This window comes from Cataglyphis hispanica, chromosome 13, assembly GCF_021464435.1.
Source record: "Cataglyphis hispanica isolate Lineage 1 chromosome 13, ULB_Chis1_1.0, whole genome shotgun sequence".
NCBI lineage: Eukaryota > Metazoa > Arthropoda > Insecta > Hymenoptera > Formicidae > Cataglyphis > Cataglyphis hispanica.
Window position 1 is genome coordinate 2094563 of NC_065966.1, and position 13727 is coordinate 2108289.

At 38.0% G+C, this 13727-nt stretch overlaps 3 protein-coding genes across 3 annotated transcripts in view; 1 reads left to right on the plus strand and 2 right to left on the minus strand.

Annotated features, from left to right (window-relative positions):
- The window catches only part of LOC126853899 (spermatogenesis-defective protein 39 homolog), an 84491-nt gene that overhangs the window by 2220 nt on the left and 68544 nt on the right, over positions 1-13727 (plus strand). The window lies entirely within an intron of this gene.
- Positions 292-7808, minus strand: LOC126853895 (uncharacterized; the record flags this gene model as incomplete). The annotated part of the gene is made up of 1 exon (XM_050600018.1): positions 292-7808. A coding segment is annotated over one exon (3063 nt), but the record flags the coding sequence as incomplete, so codon positions are not given.
- Positions 7741-13727, minus strand: part of LOC126853896 (receptor-type tyrosine-protein phosphatase kappa) — a 61452-nt gene continuing 55465 nt past the window's right edge. The window contains exons 5-14 of the mRNA XM_050600019.1: positions 13562-13638; positions 13149-13283; positions 12791-12931; positions 10470-10630; positions 10248-10383; positions 9756-10005; positions 9614-9690; positions 8986-9225; positions 8460-8804; positions 7741-7889 (exon numbers count right to left, since the gene is read on the minus strand). Of these exons, the coding sequence (XP_050455976.1) occupies positions 7809-7889; positions 8460-8804; positions 8986-9225; positions 9614-9690; positions 9756-10005; positions 10248-10383; positions 10470-10630; positions 12791-12931; positions 13149-13283; positions 13562-13638 (1643 nt within the window). The 3' untranslated portion in view covers positions 7741-7808. The remainder of the gene's footprint in view (positions 7890-8459; positions 8805-8985; positions 9226-9613; positions 9691-9755; positions 10006-10247; positions 10384-10469; positions 10631-12790; positions 12932-13148; positions 13284-13561; positions 13639-13727) is intronic.

The window sequence follows — 13727 nt, forward strand, 5'->3', positions numbered from 1 at the left end:
AAAAAGACGATCTTTAATAAAAATACAAACTAAAATAAAAAATAATCTCTCTGTAATTTTTACGAAAAATTATGTAATGCTTGCTGAAATTCAAACTGTAAATCGTATTTGATTCTCTTGTATTTGATAACGTTTAGTGAACCCCGTAAAAGCCATGCGAGCTAATAATATATATTTATATATATTTCTATAAATTATTAATCAATATAATCGCTTCATATATTTTGGCAAAAACATGAGGCGCGGCGATCTCGATGATAAAGGCCGTTAGATTTTTTTGTTTCGCATATCTGTATTCATCGATTTATTATGTTTATCGTGATGGCAAATTTGATGGCTTCTTACAATGTGAATTTTATTGACATGTATGTGGCAAATGCCCATCACATATAGAAATACTTATATGTCGCGTATATTCACACAGCTACATCCATATACTCATATCATGTTTTATCATGTGTGTACCTGTGCTTGTGTATTATACAATATATGTATTATACCGTGGCACGTTCAACGTGACGCGTAAACAAAAACTGATTAACATTTACAACCCCATTGTATTATCTTGCTGTTTACCTATAACGTAGTTCAATATATTTTTTGGGGAGAAAATAAACAAGAAGAGAAGATTGAATCCTTTAGAAATAGGCGGATGTACTTTCGCAAAAATAATTTCAATGCGTGATATTTCAGATTACAAAGTTTCAAGAATATAATTCAAGTATTAATTAATTCTTTTTCTGTTTTTTGGCAAAATTGCTATTGTTTTTTTTTTCTGTTTTACATTCATAGTCTATTGATTCTTTCAATTAAATAATACTTTCAATTAAACATCGTTTTGCGTAAGTCAACGGCTTCTTTTTTACCACCACGATTAAAAGAAAATTATATGTATATACATACATATAGAAACAAAGTTATACATGTATATATGTATAGAATATATCTCCAATTATTACATTTTTGAATCAACAATAAAACACAACGTGTTTGAATAATCAAGACTTTTAAGAAAAAGTTATCCACAAGGAAGAAGTTCTCTTCTTGTGCTTTAGAGCGCCATGATTATGCTTCTAACTTTCTAACAATCGCAACGACAGCAACTAATAAACGCTGTGTACATTTGAATACTAAATCTCGCCCGCGAGAACCAAAGAGTTTCGTATCGGAACATTACAACACTGCCATAATCGCGCATCTTTTGCATTCATCTTTCCCATGGACAGCCGAAAGGATGGACGGATGGCTGCCGCGGTATACGCGCGCGGTAAATTTTTTTATTAAATGTAAAAGAAGAGGAGAGTTTTGGACGAGTTTTGTCCTTCGAGATTACAATGCGAACCCTGTCTTACCATGTGTCTTAGATTGCACCGGCCGAAAATACTATATATACAACGCTATTGCGGTCTACAATTAAAGGAAGATCACGATTTACGTTTAATTCGATTATTGACTCGAGTGACAATGAGCAGTTGAATGCTTGCGATTGTTGTTAATAAAAATAAATTTTACTGATACTCCTAAAAAATTGTAGCAAAAATTAGAAAATTAAAGTTAGAAGATTAAAATAGTCAAAACTGCATTTCACAAATATGGGAAAAGAGGGAGAGGCGCAAACAAAATATAGAAAACGAATCATAAATTAATGATACGCACATTTATATAATTTATCTTTTATAAAATATTGTTATATTTAAAGCAAGATGTAGAAAGAAGGGATTACTAAACGTTTATTATATAAAATATAAATGCGTTAAAATAAAGAAATATCAAGTCACGATAAGAATATATTAATAGTCGCAATTTTCATTTCGAATTAATTAAATAAAGTTCAGTTTCCGAAGTGAAACGAATCGTGATCTTTCTTGCGTGCACATTTGTGCCACATATCCAAGTCGGTACATACAGACGGTAAATTCCTAGCCATAACACGTATATACTAAATTCATACACTCGTTTATTTCTACATGCAGAACGAACGCACAGAGAGACGCATACACAAACATACACTCCTTCATACAGAGTACACTTTTTGTCCGCACACTCGCGTCCACACAAAGATATATATATATATATATATATATATATATATATATATATGTAATGTGTATATAAAAGTAATTTCATAACATACAATAAATCGTATTTTCTTTGGCACACACATCTCATCAACTATTGAATTTGTATAATTACATCTGGCTAGGAATGCACACGTGCATATATGCATACATATATATACATTCGCATTTTAATCTCTAATATTTACCAGATGCGTGCGCAATTTCCTTATGTAATATCGGTTCAGATGCATTTAAATATTTTTCAAATATTTTCGACGAATTTCGAAAGCGTTTAATATTTCACGGATTGACAATGAGATGAAACATGTTGATCTTATTATTTAAGAAAGCTTAGGGCTCTATAGGCTGGTTTTTAGAAAATTGTTGAAAGCATAAATACGTGTCATTTTTTTTTGCTTGATGGGAAAAGGAAAGAGTTGGTTCCGCTTTTTATTATAAATGTTTATGAAAGTATTAACATTATTAGTTATTAGAGTACTCTATCAACTTGAGAAAATACCAATACTTACTATCTATGGAGTGAAAATGTATCTGCATCGACATTATTAAGAGAGTATGCCGCATTGCACAAATATTTCACCGAAAAATTAACCGTAGTACGTATGTATTTTATATATACTATATATATTTATATGTTTATATGTCTATCTACATTTTTTTTAAATGTACTTTCCGCATAATCAATTTTAGTGCGTTGTCGACCCTATCTATATCGCTAGAAAATTATAAGAGGAACGCAATTAAATTTGTATTATTTATTTATATAAGTTTTATGCCGTTAAAATGTTATTATATTTGCCGCGCCGAACAAAGAGCAGGCGTGGCAGGCGGACGCATCTGCGTGGGAGTCGCATTCTCGCGAATTCGCCGAATTCTCTTCCCGTATCTCACACCGAAATATCTTTTTTTATAATCCTTTTCCGATCTAAATCTCGTCGATATTTCTCAAAGGCGAGTCATCGAAGATACGTTAGATCGTCAGAAAATAATCACACGCATATCCACATACGCATATGTATATAGAAATCCGAAGGCTGCGTCTGATTCTTTCTTGCAATTCTGTGAGAATGGATCATTTTTCGTAAGAAAAGGAGAAAAGGAGAAAATTGCGATGTGTCGTTCGACGAGAACGCGACTCCGTGGACCCATTCAGAAAATCCGGCGCGCAGTCGGAATTAAATCATCGATTAGGACTTCTTTGCGTATTTTTTTTGCGTTCTCACTGTCTTCCCCCTCTCTCTCTCTCCCTCTCCCTTTTTTGTCTAAATAATATATATCCACATACAAGGCACTCTCTGCTCAACAGAAGGGTTTTTCACCGGAAATCCTTCGTTCTTGCGCACCAGCGAGTGTAGAGTCTTTGTTGCCGCAGCGGGCTTTCTCGAAAAGATCGAGTAAAAAATGGTCGGGGTGCGCTTTAGAATATTTCGGTAGGAGCTCTCTCGCACGTTTCAATAAGCACTCGTTGCGTTGAAAACTCCGGGGGTTTATGGCTCTAGACTGGACAGATTTTGCTTATAAAGCTGGTAAACTGTTCTTTTCTTTCTTCATTTTTTGTTTCTCCCTGTCATCCGAAAGTCGTATAATCGAAGTTTGTTATTTACTTTCGAGAGGACATCGTTCCACTTGACTAATAGAATATTAATATTAATAACATCTCGATCAAAGAGATTATTCTGTGATCCCGATTCATCTATCGCAATAATCTGGCTTTATATTATGTGAAATAATGGCATTTGCTAAACGTTTATCGCTGTGCTTTTAAATTTTTCCTTTCACAACTTTTACTTTTTATCATTCTTTTCATATTTATTGTATCTTATATAACATTGTCCGAAAAATTACGCAAAAAATGTGGCAAGAAAAATTTCGATAAACGAAGTGTTCAGCAAATGCTATTATTATTACCGTTTTTACGAAGAGTATAAGTAAATCTCTATTTCCGTTAATCTACGCGGCTAATTTTGACTAACTAACTAAAAGCATTAATGTACAAAGTCATTTTAAGATAAGCACCATCAGAAAAATATTCGCATGCAACGCGAATACATCACGACACTTTCTTTATCTAGGCTAGGCGATTTATTGACGAGGTTTTAATTATCAATTCGTTTAATCTTAGAAGCAACATAATGTCACGCTCGTATCGAAAGAAGGTGAACACAGAATAGTAATTATACGTCATTATTTGATTTCTTTAACCCTTTCAATATCTATATATAGTAATGGTAATTTTTAATAATTATTTAATAAACAATTTAAAAAATTTTTCTTATCAATATGTATGATGATAAACACGTCTCATTTAAATTCTAAAGAATATCATAAAACCTTTATTATAAATTTGAAGAAATTGCGAGAGGAATAAGTGAAAAATATAGAACAAATTTTTTGTTTAAAATTTCATTTTTTAAAAATAATTCATTAAAAATATTAAAAATTATTAAAAACTCCGAAAAAAAAATTATGTTTAATATCTTTTTAAAGTCCCTATTTGTATTCGACATATTCAATCACTTGTATCTAGTACACAATACCGAAAGGGTTAAAGTAAAATGTAATTAAGGCGTTATTTGCGCACCTGAATCCATATTTCTCACGATACGAGCACAACAATTGACGCCGTCGCAGAGAGAATCTCGCCCGCGGGCAGGTCGACGTGCGTTATAAGGGGACACATTTTGTCCGTTTCTGGCCAACGACCGATCGGCAGTCGACCTTAGAACCGAGGGTGAAATTTTCCGGCTTGACGGTCTCCTCAACAGAAATTTTTCCGAGTCGTTTCTTAACGCGGAATGGCGTCGATCGAGGGGATATAATCTCGTAGAGATCGCTGGTCCGCTCTTGAACGTCTTCGCCTTTGGAATTATTGATCCTTCGATCGGTCGGAATAGCGATGTCCACCTCGGCGTAGTGATTCTGGCTAGGCTTCTTTGGCTGTTCCGTCTCCGATATTAGTTCGCCGATTTTTCCATCTATCTCCTCGGATGGGGAATTGAAGACATCCGAGGAGCAGCTTTTCGAATCGCAGATTAGCGTCAGTTCGGGATAGTCATCGGCCTCTTCGGCTTCGAACGGCAGGTCCCTCGTAGATGCCAAGGAAATCGCTCGTGCTTCCGGCTTCTGAGGCTTCTCCTCATCGGCGTAATCCAATGATAGGCATCTTTTCTCGAACAGAGCTGGTCCGGGCGATTTTTGATTCTCGCTATTCGATTGATTTTCCTTGTTTTCTTTATTCTCATGATTCGATGTAACCTTGCCCTCCTCCGTGGTCTCCAGCGAATTGATCATTCTCGATGGTCGTCGTATGCTGTTCTCTCGTTCCACCGAGAGACAAAATTCCTTATCCGTCAACAAAATGCGCTTCGGCATCTGTACTGGTTTTTGATCAAGGTCCAAATCCTTCTCCCAGGACGGAGTCTTTAGCAAGCTCTTCACTTTGCGTAGTTCTGTCAGTAAATCCATGGTCTCCTGCGACGGTTCGTGAAAGATTCGTCTCTTCGGTCGTCTAATGGACGTGTTCGTGTCTGATTCGTGATCGCTAAGATGATCGATCTCTTGCTGCTTTCTCAGAATCGATCTCATTGTGCTTTTTTGACTCCAATCTTGTTTCTCTTCGGCAGTTTTGATCGTGTTTGTATCAACCGCTGCAACATCTCCCGTGTCGGATGGTCTCTTCAAGATTATGTCAGATTCCGCTGGTAGCAGATTCAGTCTGTGTCGACTCAACGCGCCTTGAGCTCGAGTGCGCCGTTTGAAAGCCGCATAACTTTCCGTAGGTATTTCCTGCAGCTTGAACTTGTCCTGCAGTTGCTTGAACGTTTCCTTCGTATACTCGCTTCGACGGGTCGCCAATGAGTCCTCCGACGAAATTTCTCGCGTTCTCCCGATGTCATCAATTATAGTCTGTGAGGCAGTGACAAATGAGAGAGCGTCCTTTGCCAGAAGATTATCCGAGGAGATGCCTCGTCTCTCGAACTGATTGTACTTGATCGATCTGCGCGTATTCTCTATCTGCCTGGTATCCTCGACGATCGATCTCCTGGTCTTTGTCGGAGAGAAAATTCCTCTTTCCGAGATGTTGTTTCGAAACTCGCGATCGGGAGAGACGCTCGACATAGGCCTCTTGGTGGGCGAATTGGGCGTGCTGTCGTCGCTACGAACGATTTCGCTGGAACCTTGAAAAATCTTGCGACGAATCAAGGCCGATCCTTTCTTTGCGCGTTGCGCTCTTCGCGGCGAATTGCTCCAGCTATTGGCATCGCTTGACGAATTCAGGCACGTAATAGATGAAGATATGAGCTCCTCGCTGGTAGTCACTCGGCATTTTAACAATTCGGCGGTCACGCTAGTTGGCCGATTCTCCAATTCCGGCCTCGACGTCGTCTGTTCACTGCTATTTTCTATCGGTAACGAGCTCGGACCTGAATTCACTACGTTGTCCTGGAACGAGTCGTCTAATGTATCCTTTGCTGGAACGATGGATTCTAAATCCTCTGTTTCGAAGGAGTACATCTTTAACAGGAATTCTTTACCCGAACGCCGTCTTTCGTGAGTCGCCGAGGTCTCTAAAGACTTGCGTTGTACCTCTTCTGAATGAGAGGTAACGACTACTGCCTTCTGAACAGTATTTTCGATGTTTTCTTTAATAGTGATCATTTCTTCGGTATCGTGCCTCTTAACATCATTCTTCATCCCAGTGTGATTTTTCACTGTCGTGTCGTTTATTTTTTTCTCATTTTTAATCTCGTTTCTGCGTTCATTACGCGGCGTGTCGAAGATAAATTTATCCAAGGTCTTGGATGAGCCGATCTTGTTTAAGAACGGTCTTTCAACGGCTTTGCTGGGCCCAATCTTCTCCAAGTAAGGTTTGCCAATAATCCTTCCTGGCGTCAGCTTCGCCAGGAACGGCCGATCCTCCGTTTTGGAGATGCCGATCTTCCACAAAAATGGTCTCTTCTTATCCTTATCTTTGTCCTTGAGGGTTTCGAATGAGCGATCGCTCAGCCGATCGTTACTGTAATTGGAAGAGTTATCACTGCTCTTAGAGCGGGCTCTCTTGCTACGCGATGTGTACGGTGTAAGTGGCGTCCTGGGTGTTTTCGGAGTGAGAGACGGACTTGGTTCCACGTTTGGACAGGTTTCATCTAGCAGTGCCATCGCGGTCTTCAAATCCATGCAAGCTCGCCGGGGAACGGGCGCCGCCGACCTTGGCAATTCGCCCTCGATACTACTGTTCCTCGTCGAATTGAGATCCGGCTTGCCATCGGCGTGCGAATATAAGGGATACGAGCTCCGGTCGCCCATCGGCGATGTGTCCGTCGTCGGATGATCTTCCAGATACCAGGGTGTCACGCCGAGATCATCCGGTCTCGCGGCTGGACTTTGCGGCGTCGTCGTCGTCGTCATGCTCTTGCTGATCGCGCCCTTGCCGCTGATCTTCTGGTGTTGTTCCTGTTCTTGCTGACTTTGGTCGGTGCCGCTCGACGATGGTATCGTTCCATCGCTGATCGACACCTCGTTTGACATGCGGCTGAGGAGCGGTCTGCGATAAGTGGAACAGGTAGCGAAGTGTGGTGGCGCCGGCCTCGCCGTTTCGATGATGACGCGACCTTGGGCGCAGGGCACGACCGGTTCCCCGTCCGCTGGTGCTTCCTCCGGGGTCAGCGGCAGCGCAGCTCCCCGACCGAATTCGATGAACCATAGCTCGTCCCTCAACTCGCTTTCTCACTTCTTCTCATTCATATCTTTATTCAAATAGTGCAGCACGTAGTGCAGGACCAGGTCGTAACAGTACTTGTATTCCGTCTAGAAATAAATGTTATACGGATATTCTTTTCTTACCTTTTTATTTAAATCATAAGGTTTTCTTTTATAAAGAGAGAGAAAGAGAAATATTTTATTACATTAAACGATATTAGAAGACTTGCATGTTAGTGATAGTAAAATTAACATACAATTTTATTTTATATATGTAATTTTTGTGAGCTGCAATTTTTAGTTAAAATATTAAAAATAAAAATTTTAATTTATAAATATTTATTTAGAGATTTGTATATGCTTCTTATCAGATGGTATTATAATTTTAATAATATTTTGAATTTTTGTTTTATAATAATGGATATAAAATGAAATCTAAGAAATTAATCTTCAAAACCGTAAATTATAGAAACATGAAAAAATTTAAAGTACAAAAAATAAAAACAAAATAGATTTATAAATTTACACACATATACAAACTTATAAAATTAAATACCATTTAAAAAAAGTTCAGCTATTAGATTATAGATCAGATATCAGCTTATAGATTAGATGAAAAAAAAAATATACGTTAAATATATATTACAATATTATTATAGTTTAAAGGAAAATACATACCATATTTTCTACAAGCTGAGGTCTATGCCTGCGCACAGTTTTGACAGCCTGGAAAATGTCAACCTCCCCGTGCTGAATGACCTGCTCTATACACGCGTTGGCCGCACAATAGACACCGCAACGGCTTCTGCCATCGGGCGATACCACAGCCACTGGTCCATAGTCCGTTCGTTGCCTCCATCTTTCGACCATATTCATGAGCTCCACTAAACTATTTGTAGAGGTGGGTACTTTGTGGCCCATCGGCCAACAGGTCAATTGGAACAATTGCACGGTCTTCGGTGGTGCTTTCACCCCCGCCATGAGTTCCGTCAATGAGACGATCTTCTTGTTTATCCTAAAAACCTGAAAAAACATAATTTTTTTGTTAATTTATAAGCAAGAAGGTTTAACCATTTTTTTTCATCTTTATCTTCTCCATGTATAAATTTTCTCTTTGTCAAAAATTTCAAAAATAAAGGCAAGATTTTGAAATTATTTGAAAACTTTCAAAGCTTTGAACGAAGGATCGGAGATTGCTCCTCACCCAGGTTTTTATGTTGGTGTAATGATTGTGGCTGATGTGGTCGATCGTAAACACAGGCCCGTATTTCTTGGAATGCCTCCCTTCCGGCCAGAAGCTGGGAAAATTTGTGGATCCCTGAGGCGGTACGCACAGTACCACTACCGCTGCGCACTCATAGTCATAAACCAAAGACCAAAATTCGCCGCACGTGTGTCGAAGGGGCCATTCTGTTACGATATATTCTCTCGGTTTCGTGTAGCCCTACATGGCATAGCGAGAGCGAATGAGTGTTTTGGGGAAAAACTTGGCAACGCGCGATTGCTAAATGGATCGCGAGAAATACTGTAATATATATAATATATATCGGTCTGCGGAACTTTCTACATGTTCTCGATACTTATCAGTTATTGATTATCGAACAGAAAATATTGTTATTTGCAATTTTAATGTGAATAAAAATCTGATTTTAAATTTATATTTACGTTAATAATAGATGGACAGTCCTTTTTGCAATGAATAATATAATTGTCACAGCGCTTTATGAAATTTCATTAAAAGTTTGTTCTCAAAAAAGTTCAGCTTTTTTTAAAAACGCGAGATAAATGATAAAGATAGGAGGATTAAAAATTTTAATATTTTACTAACTTACGTCCACAAAGACGGCATTTATATAATCCGTGAAACTATTGCCCTGAAAGCTGGTCAGGTACGGCCGAAAATTGTCCGCTGTGAATAAAAAAAGAAAATTATTTTCGCGAATCGAAAGAAGAAGTTGATCACATGAAACTCACGTGGAACTACTAGGACGTCTCTGTTTTTTTCCCTGTTATCGGCCCTATGCCCACCGGCACAATCGCCGATCGTGAAGCGCGGCGTCTGTTTGCAAATCTGCTGGTATTCTCGTTGATACTCGTTCATTTTAGTTATGGGGTTTTTTATGCTCTTCTGCTTTAAGCGCTGCGATAGTTCTGCCACAGGAAACCACGACGCACCGCACACGACGAATTCCTCGAGCGTATCGTAAATGAATTTGTACTGTTCCTGTGTACGACGCGTAAGATATAAGTTAGCAATATTAATGCAATATTTTATTATATATTTTATTAAGTCAATCTTCAAAAAACAGAGAAAAATTGAAAAAGAAATTAATATGATAGAATTTATTTATTGAAAACTGTGTGACATCAAGGAGCTTCATTAAAAATAAGATAGATGTCCGTATATAAATTTTTTCACGCAATTTTTTTGAAGTTTATGATATCGAGCAAAAGTTGATATTGTACCAAATTTTCTATGAGTCCTCTCCTGCTCTGCCTTAATTTCTTCAAGTAACCAAATACGTCGAACGCGTCCTCCTCTTCGGCCAGCTCCATGTTCGCGTCGATCGCTAAATATACTCCAGATCGTCCGCCACCGTCGCTTGGTATATCAAAAACAGATAAATTTATTACCCCTTTTGCGAAAGAAGTGTGTTGCTTGCTTATGTTAGCAAATCGCGCCCTTACTTGCAATGAACGACCATAGGTCCGGATTCATTCTTTATAGTTGATCCCACAACGGCCCGTACGCGCCGTCTAAATTCCAGCACCGCATTACCGAAGGGACACGTGTGCGAATGCCATTCTGTGTAGTGAAATTGCAACAACGTCCTTTCTTCCGTAATTTCCTGCAGAAATGTGTTCACATAATATAAATTACAACTGCAAATTATTTTTATGATAAAGATTATTTTTATATTTATTTATCATTTATTCATTATTTATTATCCATTATTCATTATTTATTTATTTTTTTTATGAAATTAAATTAAAAAATTAAATTAAATTGAAATCATTTGTATCGTTTCTGTCTTATTTCGTACTCATATGTGTCTTTTATAATTTATTTTAACAATTTATTTTTCCTTTCTCTTTCTTTCATTTTATTAGTAAGTTGTTTGAAATATACGTGAGATTAAGCTCTCTAAAATTTATGATCGAAAGAAATGTGAAAGGAATTGCCACTTCGCCAATAAATTAGCGAAGCGGCGCATGCACTTTCCGAAATCTGCGTCACTGTTAAATTACTTTCCGAAGACCAAGCTTCTCTCTTGTTATCCCGACAATGCCAAGTTTAAACTCGACAATTGCAGTTGCATCTTGCTTGCATCGAATATAGAGGCATTCTGAACGCTTCAGCATTCTAAACGCAACAGCACTTTGCTTCTTCCGGAATGAAGTTACCTCTCTCTCTCTCTCTCTTTCTCTTTCTTTATGTTAAATTTTCGATTCCGTGAATTTTGAGAATAATTGTTCTGCTTCTGCCATTCGACAGACATCATCGCGCACTGTCACCGAATACTGTCAAGCGGATCATTAGTTAATAGTTTTACGAAAAGCGCTGAACGCGAGATAGGCGACGGATTTTAATGAGGTGTCACTTATCTCGTGACATGAGATCGCTCCTGTCTAGTTATGACTCTTTTTAATAATGGTACGTTGTGAATAAACGGGCTTACAGCTATTTTAGATTTTTAGAGAAAATCGAACAGTGACAAAAATTCGCAAAGCCTTTTGAGAAAATAGATTTGAAATCGCATTTTTAAGACATTTTTCACATATTTAATTTTTCTTTTAATAATTTTTTAACTAATAATGTAAGAAATATATTATACCATGTGCAAGTGAAATCACAAATAATACAGTCGAAAGAATTAAGAACTGTTTTCCAGGCGCGAAAAAATACGAAGTCAAAGATTTAGAGACACAGTCGGAGATAACGCAGGGAAGCAGCTTTAAAAAGTTTGCGAGAGAATATTTTCCGAATACTTAACAGAAAAAGAAGTTGAACGAGAATAGACAAGTGACAATGTCGGTAAGGGAATTAGATCACAAAGCACGAGGCGACTCGAAAGAGCTTTAAAAAGTCCCCGCAATTGTCATTTCCCGTTTTCCACTCTCGCGGAAAAAAAAACATAATTAAATTAGCCGCTGGCGTAATAACTCTTTGAGCGAACTTATCGCATCGATCGTATCGTATAAGCTCGTACATTTCGTATTCAGACAACGCCCGAAATAACGACGATCTCTGCCTATACACAATTAATTTCGCCAACTCCTTCGACAACTTTGTTTCTCACATTCCTTTCCCTCTCGTTTCTCTCTGGTGACAATTTAGCGATCTCTCTACTTCGGGACAAGTTTTGCATCCGAAATTCACTGCTGGACCGAATACCGTATTATCCAGTTGCAGAAGTTTATTACATTATTACACACTCGCGAGTTTTTAGCAAATGTTTCGCGCGAAGCTTTTTCGGTCAATAAAAAGGGGAAGAATCCTTAACGAATCCTCGTGCGCCCGCGGATCATCCGGATAATCTTTGTTGATGTGGCGCACGCTCTGCAGATCTTTGTGATTTATTTACCATACACATGAATATATTCGGATATTTAAAATCATGTTGTGGTGGATTTGTATTGTCGTTTCGTCCACGGTGACAAAATAATAGGGTGCGTATATCGTGAGCTTTTCAACTTGTATGTTCACAAATTCGCGCAACGACTAGTATAAATGTCTGAATGTTTTGCCATCCGTTGAATTGCCGATCGTTTTCCATCGCGCGTATTTGCATTCTTCCTTGTCTAAATATTGAATTTATTTGCGTATTTGCGTATCCGGGCGCGTTATTATGTTGCGCATGTCGAAAGTTATTAATTCAAACGAAGAACTTGTGTGTCGAAAAAAAATATCTTCTAATTTTATCCCCGTTTTACGTTTTATATCATATCCGATATGCATGATAATTTAAAACGCAAAAATTCCGTATGACAAGGATAAATGGACTCACGTCATTCTCGTTCTTCTTGTAGAGTTTTATCGTCCTTATGTGAAAATTGGCGAGTTCTTCCTCTTTTAGCACGGAAACACCGATACCGCCGTATTCCTCGTCTTTGTCCTTACTCGCGGGCCAATACTGCACGCACATTACCTGCGACAGTAAATTGCAGCTGTAAAAAACTTGTCAAGAGCGACGATTTGCAGGATTTATAAAATGGACTTTAAGTTTAATGCTAGCATTAAAGCAATGTCAGTTTCTCTCAGTAAAACCATATTTTTCGCGCGACTAAGTAACTTTAATGGACTATAATTTCGAACTTCGCATTGTGTCCATTCGCAAGAATCTCATTTCATATCAGGCCCTTTACCCTGATAAAGTCAAAGGTCTTCGTCAGCATAACGATGCAGGAAGCCTGCTCTTGCCAGACCATCCGCCAGAATTCCGTCACTGTGTTCTCCATAGGTCCCTGAGTGACGATGTAAGCGTTTGGTTTCAATATACTCTGAAATGTAACATCAATATCGACATACTGTAATTCGATACGGCCGCCACATCATTAATATACGTCTAAACCTTGCGCGCGGATAGAATAATCAATTTATGTAGAAAAGAGAGAGAGAGAGAGAGAAAAATCCAAATCTGTCGAGACCCTGTCTTTTCCATGAATAAAAGACATGATTTCGTTGTGATATTGGATCACGTAAATTCAGAACGCGCTTGATTTATTTGCTCGAGAATTAATACTCGCATGCTTATTATCGAATGTCGTGATATACTCACATCTACATAGGATGCATTAATGTAATCAGAATCAGGCTCGCCCTCTATCGTCTCCAATACTACCCTATTATAGTCGTCTATAAAAAGAAACGGAGAAATATATTTTAGAGCCCTTAAATGAGGCGAGACTTCTTATTCTAGGATGAAAATAAATTCTCGTTAAAGG